The 20718-nt window shown below is 41.4% G+C and overlaps 1 protein-coding gene across 2 annotated transcripts in view; it reads left to right on the top strand.

Annotated features, from left to right (window-relative positions):
- Nucleotides 1–20718, top strand: part of DENND5B (DENN domain containing 5B) — a 160873-nt gene that overhangs the window by 117688 nt on the left and 22467 nt on the right. For both annotated transcript variants that reach the window (XM_089680730.1, XM_089680731.1), the window contains 7 exons: nt 2595–2726; nt 3563–3715; nt 9341–9419; nt 9994–10075; nt 13716–13844; nt 16569–16690; nt 20378–20523. In XM_089680730.1, coding sequence (XP_089536856.1) covers nt 2595–2726; nt 3563–3715; nt 9341–9419; nt 9994–10075; nt 13716–13844; nt 16569–16690; nt 20378–20523 — 843 coding nt within the window. The remainder of the gene's footprint in view (nt 1–2594; nt 2727–3562; nt 3716–9340; nt 9420–9993; nt 10076–13715; nt 13845–16568; nt 16691–20377; nt 20524–20718) is intronic.

Below are 20718 nucleotides of genomic sequence, written 5' to 3'. Positions count from 1 at the left end.
ATATTGTATACAATAGGTCAGCGGGAGTCATTCCCCCATCTGCATCAAATGTGTGGGAGGGGGAATCAATTCATTATTTTTTTCATCAACCCACTGGTTAAACAAAAAAAAAAAGAATCATGTATGGCCAGCTTTGGGGAGGGTAAAACCTCAACAGAGCGCCAAATAGAAGAAAAAACCCAACAGGAGTTCTAATCCTTCCCAGCTCTATCCAAAGCTAAAATTATAATTTGTCTAAACTGACAATTTAATGATATAATTTCCTTTTTTTTCCTGTTTTACTGTCAATTTAAAGATATAATTTCCCTTTTGATCCTGTTTTACTGTCAATTTAAAGATATCATTTCCCTTTTTATCCTGTTTTACTGTCAATTTAAAGATATATAATTTCCCTTTTTATCCTGTTTTACTGTCAATTTAATGATATCATTTCCCTTTTTTCCTGTTTACTGACAATTTAATGATATCATTTCCTCTTTTTCCAATTTAAATAGAATAAAGTATAACCCCTGGCAGTTTTATTTTTTTTTTTACCATCTGTCTCCCATAGAAAGTAAGAATAAATTACTCCAAAGTGTTGAAAAAATCCTGGTTGTCACCAGAACTAGTGTCCCCATTAGAAGATTTGCCCTGTATTCCTCTTCTGGTGACAATGCAAATTTGCAGTTTTCTTTCACTTTTGGTGAACATGACAAATAGAGAATTGAATCTCCCTATCAGGGACACAGGCGGCAGTAATAAAATCTGAGAGCTGTTTCATCCCCTCTACACTCTATCCAAAACTTTAAAAAAAAGTTTTGTGTTTAGTTATACTTTAAGAAGAACCACTGACAATTCTTTCACAAACCTGGGCAATTCAATCTCCGCACATAATGGAAAAAAAAATCAGAGGCTAACTCCAATGAAAATTGGATATCAAATAGTCAGTAGATCCAGTAGGCGGCTAACATTATATGAAAATCTAGCATGGTTCTGTCCTCTCCCAAATGCGTTGTTGTACATAGATCCTAACAATGAACTTCTCTTTATTTGCTCCCCTTTGGTACATTAAATATACCATTGGAAGTGATTTTGTATATCCAATCACAAAAAAGAAAAACAAATACCTGTTGATTATGTCAGAAATTCAGAGTTGTGCTTTGTACAGGGCTTACTTTGTTTTAATAGCCCTCCCAGTCCTTATGTCCAGACTACAGATTAATTAGCTTTTATGTTGTAGATATGGGAGTGGTTAAGTACTTTGTCTAAAGAAAGCTGGGCAGGGCTGACACCACTCAATCTACAAAAATGCTGTGTGTTGTTAGCCCACAGCAAGACTTTAGCTGAGTACACACTGGTCAAAAAGTGTCCAGTTCAGTAGGAAGGGTAAAAAAAAGCTGCTTCAAAACCAGCATCTGATCAGTGCTAGCAGCCATTGGCTGCAAGCGCTGATCAGTGTATTCTGGAGGGAGAGTCCTCCCCCTGTCATAATACAAAAACACAAAGGGAGAGATCGCTTCATCAACATCACTTGTGGTGTTTTAATGATCTGTTTTTAACCTTGTTCAACCTGCTGGTTGAACTAAAAAAAACTGACCGTGTGTACCCAGCTTTAGGAGCTGAGTGCATTTCTGGCAGATCAATGGGTATTGTTTTGTACTTGTAGGGTCTTTAGAGGGTTAAAAACCCAGCATGTCTGTATGTACTGCAGCGATGTACAGCAAATGTTTATCTTTTATTTGCCCTGGCGTACACTTTAAAAAAATTAAATACCCCACTGACCAATAGCGGAGCTTAGAAGACAGAAGAGGCAGCATTAAAGTGATTCTAAAGGTTCATTTTTTTTTTTTTTGTAAAATAACAAACATGTCAATACTTACTTGCTGTGTGTAGTGGTTTTGCACAGAGCAGCCTGGATCCTCCTCTTCTCGGGTCCCCTGTGGGTTCTCTTGGCTCCTCCTGTTTGTTGGTTGCCCCCACAACAAGCAGTTTGCTATTGGGGCACCTGCTGCTCTGTGTGTTCATTCACACACAGAGCCATGGTTTGGCCCTACCCCCCCCCCCCTCCTCATTGGCTGACTGGCTGTGATTGACAGCAGCGGGAGCCAAGCTAATGAGGGGGCAGAGACCCTGGGCAGCTGAGGCTGTCATTCACATTGCTGGATCAGATGGGGCTCAGGTAAGGATTGGGGGAGCTGCTGCACACAGAAGGTTTTTTTTTACCTTCCTCCATAGAATGCAGAAAGATAAAAAATCTTCAGCCTTTACAACCACTTTAAGTTTGTCTTACAGGAAAAGTAAAGATTTGCACATAACTTCAGCTGCTTGCATCTCTGGATCTGCTGATTATTTTAATATATAGAATTCATTGAAGTTAACCTTCACTTTTGTGTACTTACATCGGTTTACATACCCTACGTTTGTGGTAGGTTTAGTTTGTTTCCTTGCTCCTGTTTTCTGTGTCATTCCCCATGTGAGAAGCATTAGGGGGATTTTAAAAACAACCGGAATCTTTCAGAGAACAGAGCCTGGAAAGTGTTGGCGGGAGAAGATAGAAGGCAAACAAAGATTTTTTTTTTTTCTCTAATAAAGTGTTTAATCTTCTTTTCCTATAGAAATATATGCAAGAGGCGAGAAGCCTGGGCAAGACAGTGAGACAACCCAAACTCTCTGATCTCTCCCCTGCGGTCATAGCCCAGACCAACTACAAGTTTGTTGAAGGGTTGCTGAAAGAATGCCGGATGAAGGTAAATTCTGCATTTTAGTTCATGTGATTGTGTGAACAATGCTGTCAACCTTTTAAGGCCTCGATAAACGTTCACTTTAAATTGGCTAAATGTATTTACCACCAAAAAAGGTGTAAAAGTCTTATAGGTCTTTGATTCTTTATGCAGCCTATATCCTGGCAGCATACTGCAGAGAAGGACCCTTGCTCTCTGTGGAAGCAGCGGTCTCTCTGCAGAAGGCTGCCATGCCCCCTGCTGAGCTATAGCTCTTTAATAAGCAGGAAGTATACGTTTTGCTGGTTGCTATAGGTCTAGCTCAGACGGGGACATATCTGCAGGGAGACCACTGCTTCAACACCCAGAACAAGTGTCCTTCTGTGTAGCAATCTGGCAGAGGACACTCTTACACTGGAAAAATTTGCTTTCACTTCCTGTTATGTCTCCTGGACAGGAAATGAAGGGAAGTCTCCCCAGCAGGACACAGACTGTACTTACACCGCAGTCCTTACTGCTGCACTGAATGGCACCAACATAATAACTACCATTGCCAATCAGTGCATTAATACTCTGAGCCCAGGCTGTGTTATGACGCCTCCCTCAGGGTATGGGTACATGACCGCATGGGCTCAAGAGAAGTGCATTGATCCTGGCCACCATTCAGCCCCAAAGATGGATAACACCTAGTGGTAGAAAGTTGTTACTACAGGGGGAAGCTGCAGAGTGAAGGTAAATATTGCAGCAATTTATGGTTATGAACTTTTTGGGGTTTTTCAGCTGGAGCTTAACTTTACAAATTTGCTTCACTGTAATTTAAATAAAATTGTCTATTATCACTGACCACACTAATGTATGCATAGACAAAACGGATGCTGGTGGAGAAGATGGGTCATGAGGCCGTTGAGTTGGGTCACGCTGATGCCAACATAACTGGATTAGAAGAAAACACTCTGATAGCCAGTCTGTGTGACCTTCTGGAGCGGATTTGGAGCCATGGCCTTCAGGTCAAACAGGTAATCTACATACATAAGTTGTTTGCCTTTTATGTTTACTTTTCTGATTGTGTGCCTGTTGCAGATATGCAGTACAGGAGGTCATTTTATAAACATTATACACTGATCAAAAAATTGAAGGAACACTTTTTAATTGGAGCATTGCATCAAGTCAGTTAAACTCCTGGGATATTGATCTGGTCAGTTAAGCAGCAGAGGGGATTGTAATCAGTTTCGGCTGCTTTGGTGTTAACAACAGGTGCTCTAGATGGGAACACTGAGACAAACCCTAAAACAGGAATGGTTTTACAGGTGGAGGCCACTGACATTTTTTTCCCTACTCATCTTTTCTGACTGTTTACTAGCTTTGCATTTGGCTAGGGTCAGTGTCACTACTGGTAGCATGAGTCGATACCTGGACCCTACAAAGGCTGCACAGGCAGTCCAACTCCTCCAGGATGGCACATCAATGCATCCCATTGCTAGAAAGTTTGCTGTGTCTCCCAGCACAGTCTCAACAGCATGGAGGAGATTCCAGGAGACAGTCACTCTAGGAGAGCTGGACAGGGCTGTAGAAGGTTCTTAACCCATCAGCAGGACCGGTATTTGCTCCTTTGTTGAAGGAGAAACAGGATAAGCACTGCCAGAGCCCTACAAAATGACCTCCAGCAGATCATTGGTGTGAATGTCTCTGACCAAATAATCAGAAACAGACTTCATGAAGGTGGCCTGAGGGCCCGACGTCCTCTAGTGGGCTTTGTGCTCACTGCCCAACACCATAGAACTCGATTGGCATTTGCCATTGAACACCAAAATTGGCAGGTCTGACACTGGTGCTCTGTGGTTTTCACAGATGAGAGCAGATTCACCCTGAGCACATGTCACAGACGTGAAAGGACCTGGAGAATGTTATGCTGCCTGTAACATCGTTCAGCATGACCGTTTTGGTGGTGGTTTAGTGATGGTCTAGGGAGGCATATCCATGGAAGGACGCACGGACCTCTACAGGCTGGACAATGGCATGGTACCAGGATGAAATCCTTGGACCCATTGTCAGACCCTACACTGGCGCAGTGGGTCCTGGTTTCCTCCTGGTGCAAGACAGTGCCCGGCCTCATGTAGCGAGAGTTGCAGGCAGTTCCTGGAGGATGAAGGAATTGATACCATTGAATGACCCCACGCTTAGCATGCCCCAACGTTGTCAGGCATGCATACAGCACATGGGGGCCATACAAACTACTGAGTACCATTTTGAGTTGCTGCAATGAAATTTCAGCAAAATGGACTAGCCTGCTGTATCATTTTTTCACTTTGATTTTCGGGGTGTCTTTGAATTCAGTCCTCTGTAGGTTGATAATTTTCATTTCATCAAACAATGGGGCATCCTTGCATTCCTAACACATTACCCAGTCCATATCAGTATAGATATCCAGCATGATATTTTTCCCCATTGAGATCTGATGTGTTTTCAAAGTGTTCCTTTCATTTTTTTGAGCAGTGTGTTACACTTTGAGGGATAATTTATTGGGATATAAAGTAGTTATATATTTTTATATTCATTTCAGAGTATCTGGACTTTATTTATTCACATGCATTTGTTATAAATTTATTCAGGTGATTTCAGCTGCACTAATAGGGAGTAATTGTGATTAATTTTTTGGTGGATACAATTTTATTGTATATTTTTAAAATATCATACTTTGTGGCATCGTTGAAGCACAGGAGACCACAATAGCTCCTCCAATTTCACCTGGTGATATTCTGGTAGAGTTTGAATAGGAAAGGAAGCATCCGATTGGTTTGTCTGGTTAACCAAACACTTTGGTGGAGATTTACTAAACCTGGTGTAGCCGTGCATGGTAAAGCCAATCAGCTTCTAACTGCAGCTTGTTCAATTAAACTTTACCAATAAAATCTGGAAGCTGAATGGTTTCTGTGCCGAGTTGCACCAGATTTTGCTCCATGAAGTTTTTGTAAATACCCCCCTTTGCATTTCAAATACAGTAACTATACACTGGAAGTCGAAAGCTTAGCATCATACCTCATGCAAATACTTATGTTTATGGGACTCTGTATATCAAAGTTCATTTCTTGCACAACAAACATTTTATGTAGTTTAATTCATTTCCAAAGAAAGAAATGATTCAAGCAATACATGTAACACTCCCAGATTATGTGAATTGATAATCTAAGTCATACATAATCTCCAGGTCACCACAAATTGTTTAAACTTCAATATCACAGTCCATTTGATGAGCTCACATGATCATGTGCACCTTATCATTCTGCTATACAGGCGTACCTCGGTTTACGAATTTAATTCGTTCTGTGGGACTTTTCGTATTGCGAAAAATTAATAAACCGAAACGCTGTTTCGCATAGGAATGCATTGAAAACCAATTTAATCCATTCCGGAGGTCAGAAAAAAGTAAAAAAAAGTATTTTATCTGTTCAAAACTCTTTATAAAGTGCACTTTAAAGGCATAGTACTGTACAGGGACATGATTTTAAAAAAAATCGTAAATGCATTGAAAATCAATTAATCCATTCATATTGCAAAAAAAAAATGTGTAAATCGAGCCATTATTTTCAATGGATTTTCAATCGTAAATCTAAAATTACGTTAACCGAGGCGTTCGTAAACCGAGGTACGCCTATACTATATATTACTGTCCTTTGCCAACATGGGATTACAGTTTGCTGATGTCCTTGATAAAAGGTATAGATATCTGAAATAGACTTGTCATTGTGCAGTTATATTAAGGGTATGCCTGGGCAAAATTAAAAAACAGGCAGCACAGTGGCTAAATGGTTAGCACTTCCGCCTGGCAGTACTAGGGTCGTTGGTTTGAATCCCAACCACGGCACCACCTGCCTGGAGTTTGCATGTTCTCCCTGTGCCTGTGTGGTTTTCCTCCGGGTACTCCGGTTTCCTCCCACACTCCAAAGACATGTTGGTAGGTGAACTGGATCCTGTCTAAATTGGCCCTAGTATGTGTATGTATGAATGTAAGTTAGGGACCTTAGATTGTATGCCCCTTGAGGGTTAGGGACTGATGTGAATGTACAATATACAGTTGTGTTCAAAATAATAGCAGTCAGACATCACTAACCTGATCAATCACTGTTTTTGGTAGAAATTATATTTCTACATGGCAAATAATTTACTAGCAGGTGTAGTAGAGTAATAGAGATCCAACAGACCCAACAGTCATGACATGCATGCTGCTGATTCTGTGTAATTGAATCATTAATTGAAAGGGGCATGTTCAAAATAATAGCAGTGTGGAGTTCTATTAGTGAGGTCATTCATTCGTTGAAAAACAGGTGGCAATTATTGCCCTTATTTAAGGAAGGAAGGCAGCAAATGTTGTACATGCTGGTTACAGTGCATTTCTCTCTGAAATTCTGAGGAAAATGGGTTGTTCCAGACATTGTTCAGAAGAACAGCGTACCTTGATTAAAAAGTTGATTGGAGAGGGGAAAACATATAAAGAAGTGCAGAAAATGATAGGCTGCTCAGCTAAAATGATCGCAAATGCTTTAAAATGGCAACCAAAACCTGAAAGACATGGAAGAAAGCGAAAAACTACCATTCGAATGGATAGAAGAATAGCCAAAATGGCAAGGACTCAGCCAACAATCAGCTCCAGTAAGATCAAAGAAGGTCTAAAGTTACCTGTGAGTACTGTTACAATTAGAAGACATCTATGTGAAGCCAAGCTATCTGCAAGAAGCCCCCGCAAAGTCGCACTGTGGAAAAAAAGACGTGCTGAAGAGCTTACAATTTGCCAAAGAGCACATTGACTGGCCTAAAGAGAAATGGCGCAACATTTTGTGGACTGATGAAAGTAAGATTGTTCTTTTTGGGTCTAGTGGCCGGAGACAGTTTGTCAGACGACCCCCAAACACTAAATTCAAGCCACAGTACACTGTGAAGACAGTGAAGCATGGTTGCGCAAGCATCATGATATGGGGATGTTTCTCATAGTACGGTGTTGGGCCTATTTATCGCATACCAGGGATCATGGATCAGTTTGAATACATCAGAATACTTGAAGAGGTCATGCTGCCTTATGCTGAAGAGGAAACAAGACGACGACCCCAAACACACCAGTAAAAGTGCAACATCTTGGTTCCAGACGAACAAAATTGACGTTATGGAGTGACCAGCCCAATCCCCGGGTCTTAATCCAATAGAAAACTTGTGGGCTGACATCAAAAATGCAGTTTCTGAGGGAAAACCAAGAAATAGAGAAGAACTGTGGAGGTGCCAGAAGTTGGTTGACTCCATGCAACACAGATGTACAGCAGTTCTCAGAAACAGTGCTTATACAACTAAATATTCATTAGGTGATTCAAAGGAAAGCAAAATCTTCAAACATTTTCCAGTTTATATAGTGAATGTTTGAGTTTGTAAAGAAGAATACAAACACTGCTATTTTTTTGAACAGTCTAATATTCACGTTTCTTCAATTTTTTTTTTTAGCGGAACAACACAAATTTGATATATTTTTCTTCATGTTTTTATTTGGAATAGAATGTGTAGTGTTCCCAATGCATTTGTGTGTATGAAAATAAAAGCTATTAGAAGGATTTTGAGCTTTATTCACTTTTTTCAACACACTGCTATTTTTTTGAACACAACTGTATATGTAAAGCGCTGCATAAAATTGACAGCACTATATAAGTACCTGAAATAAATAAATAATAAAAACAAACGTATCTAGTACATCTCTGCATTCCATGCACATTTCCCCATGTCTTTAGGAACACTGCAAGTGCCAACAAATCCAGTGAGCTCCACTTTACTTTTGATTGACAACACACAGCAATGGGCTGACCAATAGCAGCTTTTGAATCCACCGACTGCTGTGTGCTGTCACTCAGTAGTAAAGTGGACCTGATGGGGAACTAGCCTGTCGCTCTTCCCCATCAGTCTCCACCCACTTCCCAAATATGGGCATTGCACCCATGGTGCAAATGCTTGCCTGAATTAGGCACAGGTATTTCTTAAGGGAACTACTGCCCAAAAATTCCAATTTCACTAACCGTGTACAGCGAAAGGGCTCTCAGGAGATGTAGTTCTGGGTGCATCCGTACATTAATAGCAACTATGCTCCAAGCAGCTGCCCCTGCAATAATTTACAAGCTTGGTGTCCCAGGGAATAATAAAAACTATTACTTGTTATAGGTAAAAGAAAAAAAGGTCCTGGGAGAGGAGGAGGTTTGGGTGTAAATGTGGCTCTTGCTTCAACATACACTTAAACCCTATAGTGACTGGCCTTAATGGACTTTTTAATCATCTTCAGCAATATCTGTGATAATTAGTATTGAACTGTTTTGGATAACTTGTTGAATTGACTGTGACATTGTTATACATGTGATCCACGGAGACTTGACAATTGCCTATGATTTGGATTATATGTGAGCAATACCTGTGCACCTGGATTTTTTTTTTAGATGGGCCTTATAGCTTGTATTTTTTGGTAAAGAGACATTGTGTGGCATTTATACAGTCAAACTATAAAGTGAGTGACCAGCTTTAAATAAAAGTATCCGTTCAACACTGAGAAATTGCCTGATGTGTTTACTAGAAACTGCATTTATCTATTGTATTGTACATATTTCTAATCTTCTTTGCAGGGTAAATCTGCTTTGTGGTCTCATCTGGTGCACTTCCAGGACCGGGAGGAGAGGCATGAGCGCAATTCTGAATCTCCTGGTACATGTGCCTTTTGTTACTTAGCCTGTGACCTGTTTTACTTAAAAAGACCTTGTCGCCAAAAAAGTTCAACAGCAATCTTCTCATATTATTATATGAGCATTTATCATATTTTATGCATGTTATTCAGCTGTAAAAGCCTCTCTTTTGTAGACATCCAAAATGCCCATGACTATTGCTGGGTGCTATTGTGAGGTTAGCAGCCGCAGAGGACTCAAAGCCGTCACTTACATGACACTCTGTATAGTATTCCCTTTCACTCCTCCCCAAGTAGAAACATAAAAGGTTATGCAGGGAGGTAAGGGGAGGGTCAGAGGAGCTGGGTCAGCACAGACAGTAATTAAACATTCCTACAAGAGGAGAGGGGTATGATTCTCCTGGAGTATTCAGGTTTTCTAGCAAGTTTGGAGCAACATTGCAAGAAAAAGACAAATTCTAGAAAGAAAAAAAACAGCACATATTCATTTAAAATGCTTGAGTTTTATGTGCAATATTTTAGTTCATAAAAGGGTCTCTTTAGGGAGCCCTTAGACATTGAATGATGTATTGGTTTAATTTTCATTTGCAATTTCAGTTACTCTGGCATCAGAAAGAAGAAAATCGGATACATGTGGTGGATTACCATCATTACGGGTGTCACTTATTCAGGACATGAGGTGTGTGAGTGACAGTGGGTTCATTAGTAGAAACATACTGTACTGCATAAAGCTGCATGGCAGGACTGTCATAGCATGCAGTGCAAACCAAATCACAGAGACAGAAGTGACATGGCATCCTGCTTACATTTTGAGAATGTTGCCACTATACTGTTATTACTTTGTTGTTCTTAAACCTGTTGGCATAAGGTTAGAAACACTGGGTTGATACAAAGCACAGTAATACAGAAAAATGTTCTTATAAAAGAAATCTTTCTACCTGTCACTTTTTTTTTATCTATTTTTTTTTCTCCCTCTTACTTTTCTTCTCGCTTTATTTTTCTATTTTTCTCTGTTTTCTCTTCTCGTTCTGTTTCTCTTTTTTCCCTCAATTCTTCTTTCCTTTTTCTCTCTTGTTTCCTCCCCTGTCCCTTTCTGTGTCTCCTTTCCTCTGTCTTCTCCTCTTGCTTTCCCTCCTTTTCTTGTATTCCCCCACTTCTCTCTCTCTATCACCTCTCCTCTCTTTATGTCACTTCCCCTTCCTTTCATCTTAGACCCATACCTTCCATCTCAGTCCCCCTCCTTTCATCCCAGTCCCCCTCTCTGCTTTATTCCATATCAGTCCCCCTCCTTCCATCTCAGTTCCAAATCAGTCCCCCTCCTTCCATCTCAGTTCCAAATCAGTCCCCCTCCTTCCATCTCAGTTCCAAATCAGTCCCCCTCCTTCCATCTCAGTTCCAAATCAGTCCCCCTCCTTCCATCTCGGTTCCAAATCAGTCCCCCTCCTTCCATCTTAGTCCCCTGCTTCCCCTCCTTCCATCTCAGTCCCCCGCTTCCCCTCCTTCCATCTCAGCCCCCCTCTTCCCCTCCTTCCATTCCCTCCCCTCTTTCCATCCCCTCCCCTCTTCCCCTCCTTCCATCTATCTCTCTCCTTCCCACCATCTCTCCCCCTATTTTACTTTTCTCCCCTTTTCTCTACTAAATCCCCCCCCCTCCCTCCATTTCTTCCTTTCTCCCTTCTCTTCCCATTCTTCTCCCTACTCCCCTTCACCCCAAATCTCGTCCTTCTCCCCTATTTCTTCCCCCTCTTCATTCACCTTCTCTCGCGCTCTCTCTCTCTCTCTCTCCCGCTCTCTTTATCTCTCCCTACCCTCTCTCTCTCTCTCTCTCTCTCTCTCTCAACCCCACCCCCCCTCTCTCCATCTCAGTACCCCTCTTCCAGATCTTCCTTGCTGTATTGCACCAATAACAAAGCAGACCCTGCACTGTGCTGGCACTTGCCTTCTCTTCCATTCAGATACACAAGTCAAGAATGTGTAAACAAATTCACCTATCCTTCCAGTTGCTGATCAATGCTCAGTCGTGGATCATAAATATTTGAAAACATGTCATAATAAATTATTCAGAGTGCAGGCCAGGCCATTGTAATGGGAATGTCTAGTACATAAAATGACAAAAGCTATAGTAAGACAATGTGAATTCTTTAAAGGAAAAGTTGGGATCCTGTCAGCCCAGCGAGGTATTTTAAGAGAAAAATTATGAGCATTGAGTATAGAAGCTCATCAAGTCAGATAGAGCCCACCTAATTTTTGGGCTGGAGTCATGCGCAGTGTATTAGGATTTTGACTCCCAAGCCTTTTCATTTATTGAATTTCAATGCTTTCAATGAAGGGGCCACAGCCACACATGGGTATTCCCTATTGCAGTCTCCTCTTCCAGACTGAATTCCATCCATTCAAGGAATTTTATCAGACCACTGCTTTCATCTGTGCTAAGGGCTCTGCAGAGGAGTACTGAGGGAGGGTGCTGGGATGGTTTCAGGATGTACAGCCCCTTCTACCAGCCATCATCTGCCTGCATTGCATAGATAAGAACAGATACCCAATTATGACATCACTAGGTCTTAAATAAGGTATGGGCTACATGAACATTGGGGAAATCTTACCCCCTAGTAAGCCCTCCAAAGTCCACGCTACCTTCTCATCGCTTTTTAACATTGCTGCCATCTTCTCCCAGTCTTCTTCAGGTCCAGAGTTTTCTGACTTCAGCCATTGGTTCTCCATGGAAGACATAATTCATTGCCTAGCCACTCACTTTTGTACAATCCTAATACACTGCGCATGCTCTGGAGTCGGTGTACACTTTTTTTTTTTTAGGAAATTGTTAGTGGTAAGAGAGAGAGGTTTTATGGCAAAAGAAAAATACAAAATCTATCTTGCCATAAACTCTTGAGGCCTAATGTGTTTTTTTTTTTCCCCACTGTAGAGTTTTTGGATTTTTTTCCCATACAAAGTAGTTTTGACTCTTTAGGCTATTTGTATGGTTGAAAGACTATATAGACTTGTAGACTGAAGCAGCCAGCACCCTCATCCGTTAATTTAAAATGTTAATTCCTTAATTAGCAATTTCAGTCTTGCACGGTAGAGCCTCCTATTAACGCGAAGTGGTCCCTTGGCCCCCCACATCAAAACCTGCAAATAATTACATTAGGACGGGAGCTGGTGAATATTTTGTAGTTTATTTAGAAAGAATTCAGTTGAGCATCCATGTTTTCTTCTAAGGAGAAACCCACAGAGGAACCATCAAAATGTGAGAGTATGAAATATTGGGGAAATAAACCTTGAAAAACTGCCAGCAAAGGCTTGAAAATTTTAATAGCATGCAGTTGTATCAAACGTGGTGGGATGAATAAGGCACAGTGTGAGCTGACTGATCTAAAATTCTGGGTGATAGCTGTCAGCAAAGTTCACCCTTTACAGTTTAAAAGGTCAGTCCACCCCCAAGCTTTATACTTCAGTCTGGGTTGGGGGCTGAAAAACATCCTTTAAAGGGAATGTGTAGTAGTTATCTATCCATGTCCAAGTCAGTACTAAAAAAAAAAACACAAAAAAAATGTGTTTAGTTGTGTAAATAGTATGCATAAATATTTAGTATTTTCATGGAAAGCCAATAGGTTGTGATTTGTAGCACCCATAATGCTTAGAGAATCTTGTATATTAAAGTGTAATGGGCAAAGGTAACCTCTATCACTACCATTAATACAACAGTTTTTGTTTTTCCAAGTTCCCCCGGTAATATATTTTTCGGGAGCATTCACACAGGTGAATGCACCCTGTCTGGGATCAGCTGAGAGAAACACAGTGGGGGTTCCCACATTTAGCTGTAAGTAGACAACCCATTGAAAGCAACTGGAGGCTTCTGGCTCTTGCAGCAAATTGCACCTACTTGCAGGTAATCATTCAAGCAATGATCACATTCAAGTAATTGGCCCTGGATGCAGACTGCTTGTGTTCAGGGCCAATCATTTGCGTATAATCGCTGCTTTTCGCTTGCAAATGCACCCTTATACCCTGTTGATCCTCCCAATAGATGCATTATCTTTCCTTTTCCTGTAACATACCAAGTTATAAGTACAAAAAATGGCTACTGCCCCAGACTTGAACTGGCCTTCACAGCAAATTAGCATGCTATATACAGTATAATCAGGGATGATGGCAACTGCACCCTCAGTCATGAAGAATTTCTTTTGTGTACAAACATAATCCATTAAGGGTTTATATGTACTTTCATACAATGAATAAAACAAAGTAAAGTAAAATGTAACTGACTTGATACATTTTCTACTAATGCCGGAAAAATATTTCTTGTTATCCTTTTCCAGACATATCCAGAACTTGAGTGTAATTAAGACCGATGTGGGACGAGCTCGAGGCTGGATCCGGCTGTCCTTGGAGAAGAAATTGCTGTCTCAGCACCTCAAACAGCTGCTGACCAATCAGCCGCTTACTAAGTGAGTGTCACTGTCATGGGGGATATGCTCAGTGCACTGAGGAAAAGGGGTTCCTGTCTATAGCAACTAATCAAGTCCTGCTATTTTTTATAGTCAGATAATTGTAGCACTCTGGTATAACACTGTCACTGGGGTATAACAAACGTTTTGTACATTAATGTTGGAAATATGCTTGGCACGTTCTCGTCAGATGTGACGCAAGTTTGAGCATCAGCAATAATCTGATGAGGGATCAATAGTGACTGTTTCGTAGTGCTGACAGTAAAACTGGCATGTGCAATTTTTCACCGAGCCAGAAAATTGCTGTCATTACAGGAAAAATCACTTGGAAAAGTGATGATCACCCAAGAGAAGGGAACAATCCATTCTACTGCTAGAGCAAAATGTTTTAATTGGAGGAATATAGTGGTCTGTACAAGAACTTAGTCAAAGGAAATCAGACAATGGCAGATCCTAAATCCCATTTGAACTTTCAGTTTGGTGTAAATCAGCGAGACTGTATAACCATACATATTATGGTGAGAAGGGACTAAAGCAGGGGTATCAAACTGGCAGCCCTCCAGCTTTTGCGAAACTACTAGTCCCATCATGCCTCTGTCTTTGGGAGTCATGCTTGTAACTGTCAATCTTGCGTTGCCTCATGGGACTTGTAGTTTTGCAACAGCTGAAGGGCTGCCAGTTTGACACCCGTGGGCTAAAGGCATCAAAAAGGCCTCCAACCAAATCGGGCCATAGCATAGTAAGGCCGCCTTAGTACAAAAGGTATTCACATGTCTCATCTATGACATATCCTAAAAAATGAGGATTATTCCACATATTGGGACAGTGGGCAGTGCCATGCAAATCATACCTTTTATGCCCCATCAGCCAGATGCAGATCCGGAACCACTGGTGTATAGTGCACATATAGCCTACTATTCAAATATAGCCATTTATTCTAAACTGCTTACAGCTATTACAGCCTCTTGGCCATCATCGATGCAGTGTACTAGTTTTTTTTTTTTAATTCCTTTATTAATGTTGCTACATTACATCCAGGGACTTGTTGCCTGTACATGTTCCAATAGTATGCATGCATTAGGCAGCAAAAGTAGCCATTTAGTTAGTATCATTCGCTTCATATAGTAAGGATTACCAAGGGAATCAGATCAAGAAGGAGTGACCAGCATGGGAAAGCCTGAGTAGAAAAGCCTGCCCCCATGTAAGCAGAGAAAGATCTTTGCTCTCTACACGTACCCACCCACTTATCTTTATATAGATACTTTTTGTGGTACTTATTATTTTAGTATTTGATGATTTAACTGTATCACCTATAGAGTCACATATTTTCTCACTTAAAAGTACTTTATTGATTTTAGGGCTGCTTTTTTGTTTCAGAGTTTTGTCTAACTGGTATTACAGTTATAGTAACTGCTTATTTACATGAATGTATTGCTTAGCACAGCCTTTCTCAACCAGGGTGCCTTGAGGTTTCTTCAGGGGTGCCTTGGCAAAATGTCTAAAAATTGCCCGAAGCTTGTATACAAGCCAGCCGGTAGAACAAGCCTGCCTTTTAGTTACACAAAGCCACGGGTGTTCATTGTGCACCATTACGACCTTCTAGCCGCCGGCGTCCTGACAACCAATGACATCATCCGTTGATAAGAAGGATGTCAGCTGCCTGCACAGCATCCTAGTTTGACCCTCCCCTTCTCCCCTCTCCATCAATTCTGGGGTCACATTAGCTGATGGAGAAAAACTGAGGGAGAAGAGAAACATTGGAATACTAGTCAGTACCAGTGTGCAAAAGTGTATTTGGAAGAATAAATCAACACTAATGTTGGGTGTCCTACACGTGTGGATGTTGCTGCGTTATATAAAACCATTAGAATAGTTTTTCACATTTTAGAATGGGGTGCATTAAGACTGTCCATAATTTTAAAGGTTGCCTCGGGACTGTCCATAATTTTAAAGGGTGCCTTGACTGAAAAAAGGTTGAGAAACACTGGCTTAGCACAGATGTACTCTTTGGTTACAAATTCTGGGATAAGTGTAGCAGGGGAGTATGTAAAAAAATAAATGCAGTTTCCTCTCCTTGAAATTTTGTTCTTTTATTATATAACTCAAAAGTCCTGGTTTGACTTCAGCACCCCTCGTAGGAAGACTAAATTACTCAGTTTTGATTAGGCAGTGCTAGACTATCACTTTTGTATGTATCGACTATTGAATTTTACATTATTCCCTTGATATGAGCATTAAACTGGAGGTGAATACATTCCTGACATATCACCATATACAGCCACAATATAATATCAACAAATAAGCTTCACCTTTAATCAAAGCAGCCATTGAGCTCTCCAGTTATCTTTGCCTAGATTGAGCTGATGTCATCAGTCTCCTCTCTCCCAGTGATCAGGCTGTACATTGTAACTTCGTAGCAATGTAATAGACTGCAGCAGGAGCTGACCAGCGTTGGACATTTGTGAGTACAGCCAAGAATGCCAGGATTAACATGACTGTGTCAGCTCTGTGTTGGCATCTCAGTGCAGGAAGTAGATGGTGACCCTGGATAATGCCTGAGTGAAAATGGTGTCGTCCTTCTGGAGAGAAAAATAGTTGAAGGTATTATCAGGGGGAGTACTGTGATTTCTGTGAGGGCTAATAAATACATACTGTACTTGGCATGTGAATTTGCACTTAACATAAAAACCTAAATCTGTATTAACCAAATGATACCTTTTACAGGAAGCTGTACAAACGCTATGCTTTCTTACGTTGCGAAGAAGAGAAGGAGCAGTTCCTGTATCATCTGCTGTCACTGAATGCCGTGGACTATTTTTGCTTCACCAGTGTCTTCACCACCATCAGTATGTCCTTCGAGATTACCGCTGCTTGGCTTGCATTTGCTGTCATTCATTGCAGTTCACCTTGAAATGTCGACTCGCTGACCTTCAGACTTATTTTAACAAAGAAATATGCTTGCTAACTTTCCCAGCACCAACCTAACCTGCTCCCAAGACAGTATGTTCATTAGTGCAGGGGGTTGTGGGAAGTTTAATTCATGGCCTTCAAGATGAGCGTCTGCTTCATTCTTCAGATGATCTATAAATAGATTTGGCTAGCGGAAGCCATTAAGTCACCTAGGTTGTTATTCTCTGTCCTTTTAAGCATTTAGGATTGATTTGTACATTAAGGATAATGTATAGTTTTGCCGCGTGACTGATTCTGAGGCTGAAAGTGTCTCGGAAACAAAATTGAGAGGCCGGTATAGGGGACTTACAGCCTGCAATCAGAAAAGCCAGCAATTCTGTGATTGAACTGGTAGTGATTAGATGACTGCTTCGCTGTGTTTTAGAAAATAGTGCCGTTATTTGGCAATTTCTGGATTATGATAAGGCAGAGAGCAATGGTTATGTGGTAAGTGTAGTAATCCACATCAACAAGCTTTCTTCTGTTAGATCCAACTGAACTTACAGTTGAAAACCGCTGAGTATATTCCGAGTGCAACAAACAAAGGTGTGCAAATACAGTTCATTTTTATAAAGCAAACAGCAGCTTGAGTAAAAGTGCCTATCCTCAACAGTATGCTGCAGTGAAGGACCCTTGCTGTGTGTGGAAGCAGTGATCTCTCTGCATTAGTCCAGCATGCTATCTGCTGAGTTAGACCTATAGCTCTGCAATCAACAAAGCAATGCTTACACTTGATTTTAGAGCTCTAGCTGTAACTTGGGGCTTGATGGACCTCAGCAGAGAGACCACTGCTTCTACACAGGGAGCAAGGGTCCTTCACTGCAGCATGCTATAACTTGGGGCTTGATGGATCTCAGCAGAGAGACCACTGCTTCTACACAGGGAGCAAGGGTCCTTCACTGCATCATGCTGTAACTTGGGGCTTGATGGACCTCAGCAGAGAGACCACTGCTTCTACACAAGGAGCAAGGGTCCTTCACTGCAGCATGCTATAACTTGGAGCTTGATGGACCTCAGCAGAGAGACCACTGCTTCTACACAGGGAGCAAGGGTCCTTCACTGCAGCATGCTGTAACTTGGGGCTTGATGGACCTCAGCAGAGAGACCACTGCTTCTACACAGGGAGCAAGGGTCCTTCACTGCAGCATGCTGTAACTTGGGGCTTGATGGACCTCAGCAGAGAGACCACTGCTTCTACACAGGGAGCAAGGGTCCTTCACTGCAGCATGCTATAACTTGGGGCTTGATGGACCTCAGCAGAGAGACCACTGCTTCTACACAGGGAGCAAGGGTCCTTCACTGCAGCATGCTATAACTTGGGGCTTGATGGACCTCAGCAGAGAGACCACTGCTTCTACACAGGGAGCAAGGGTCCTTCACTGCATCATGCTGTAACTTGGGGCTTGATGGACCTCAGCAGAGAGACCACTGCTTCTACACAAGGAGCAAGGGTCCTTCACTGCAGCATGCTATAAGTTGGGGCTTGATGGACCTCAGCAGAGAGACCACTGCTTCTACACAGGGAGCAAGGGTCCTTCACTGCAGCATGCTGTAACTTGGGGCTTGATGGACCTCAGCAGAGAGACCACTGCTTCTACACAGGGAGCAAGGGTCCTTCACTGCAGCATGCTGTAACTTGGGGCTTGATGGACCTCAGCAGAGAGACCACTGCTTCTACACAGGGAGCAAGGGTCCTTCACTGCAGCATGCTGTAACTTGGGGCTTGATGGACCTCAGCAGAGAGACCACTGCTTCTACACAGGGAGCAAGGGTCCTTCACTGCAGCATGCTATAACTTGGGGCTTGATGGACCTCAGCAGAGAGACCACTGCTTCTACACAGGGAGCAAGGGTCCTTCACTGCAGCATGCTATAACTTGGGGCTTGATGGACCTCAGCAGAGAGACCACTGCTTCTACACAGGGAGCAAGGGTCCTTCACTGCAGCATGCTCTAACTTGGGGCTTGATGGACCTCAGCACAGAGACCACTGCTTCTACACAGGGAGAAATGGTCCTTCACTGCAGCATGCAGGTGTGGTAAGTTTTACTCAACCTGGCTTTTTTTTTCAAGAAAATAAACAAAGACTTTACACATCTTTTGGTGTGGAATGTGTTTCGCTGATTTCAGCTAAAGTTTCAGGTGTTGCTTGGTTTAGTTGCATCCAGTTCTCAGGCCTCATGCAACTAACCGCCTAGTAGAAGAAACCTAATTTGGCTTGCTTAATATTCAGCACAAAGAGCGGTTAGTAATGTGGGAAATGCATTAATCCATAGCAATCGATCATATTTCATTGATCTTAAACTGAAAATGTTCTTGTTTAACCTCTAGACTTCTGAATTGAGTAGATTAACATCCACAGACACAAGTCCCTAGTTGAGCAGAGATCTTTGATACCATTATGCCCAGGCCAAATTTAGCAGCACTGGCATGCTTCAGGAAACTTGACAATAACTGAATAATTTGCATTCTAAAATGATTTGAGTTTTATTTGATGAACTGGTTTAATGAAAGTCCTGCTCTGTTTTCTTTTGCTACTATAAGCTGACAAATGTTTGAAATGTTAAAACAACATTTTTTTCTAATTACGTTTATTTAATACTGTAATTGTAACTGAAATTGCAGTATTAAACAGACACGCGTTGCCTCTTTCAGGCTACAGTGGTATCTGCAAGCTGGAGGCTTATTTTGTTTTGTCATTGAAGCCTACAGGTGATAATTTTTTGTTAGTTCCCAGAGTGGTCACATGATGGGAAACCATCCAGATTATTGGTTGAAACAGGAGCTATCAATGGCTGCCTGAATTGCAAACTACCAGAAAAGTAGGACATTTTATTAACTTATCCCTAATACAAGGCATCACTCTGGAGACTGTTGATATGCAGATTGCGGACAGGAAAGGATTGGTGTACTTTCCACTATTAGTAGCTATACTTTTAAACAGGTGCACACAGGCGATTGGGTGACCACTTTGGTCCCCACTAATGATGAGAAATCAAGCGTGGTTCCTGAACATGTGATCACCATATCAGTGTGGTGATCACATCAGGTTTATTAGTGAACAAACCTGTCAAGGCTCTAGGTGTCAAGCAATATGCTTTGTGTGCACAGCGAGCAAGGGTACAGGATGACAATGCAGGAACATAACCGGGAGTCAGGGAAAGAGCATCCTCACTTTGAAGGTGCCTCAAAAAGGACCATAAAGGCAGAATCACTGAGGATTTTTTTTTTAATGAAAGCTACAGGTTTAAAAGTGTTGACTATTGGAATTACATTAACATGTTAAAGCCTCTAGTATTTGGGTTTACATCTGCATTAAAGAAGGCAAATTAGTCATATAAATATTGACATAGTAAGTGACCCTGCTAAATTTTGTCTGGACATCTACATATCAGTGCCTTCTGGTTCTAAAGGAGTTAATAGAGTTTGCCTGTCATCATTGCTATGCCTTGTGAGCGAAGATGGGTTATGTAATTTGGACACTGAAGGATCTGTTTTTACTGACCCAATTTCTCGAACACGTGCAGTCATGATGCTCATTGTAATTCCTCCTCTTCTTATGCTGATATGAGTTTCTGCTCCCCAGTGATTCCATACCGAGCTGTGATTATTCCCATCAAGAAGTTGAGCAACGCCATCATCACATCCAACCCTTGGATCTGTGTCTCTGGTGAGCTGGGAGACACAGGCGTAATGCAGATCCCCAAAAACCTGCTAGAGATGACATTTGAGGTATGACTTCTATATGTGCTTTAAAGTGGACCCTGCAATAACTTTTCAAGTCTGCATGAATACATCCTTAATGTGTCACAATATATAGCAATAGTATAGGTGTGTGTATGTATATGTACATGTATGTATACATATGTGTGTGTATATGTATGTGTATGTATGTGTATATATATATATATATATATATATATATAT

The sequence above is a fragment of the Staurois parvus genome, unplaced genomic scaffold (assembly GCF_062004578.1).
Source record: "Staurois parvus isolate SC_StPar_1 unplaced genomic scaffold, SC_StPar_1.0 ptg000249l, whole genome shotgun sequence".
NCBI lineage: Eukaryota > Metazoa > Chordata > Amphibia > Anura > Ranidae > Staurois > Staurois parvus.
The sequence above is the reverse complement of the archived record's forward strand: the minus strand, read 5'-3'. Positions and strand labels throughout refer to the sequence as shown.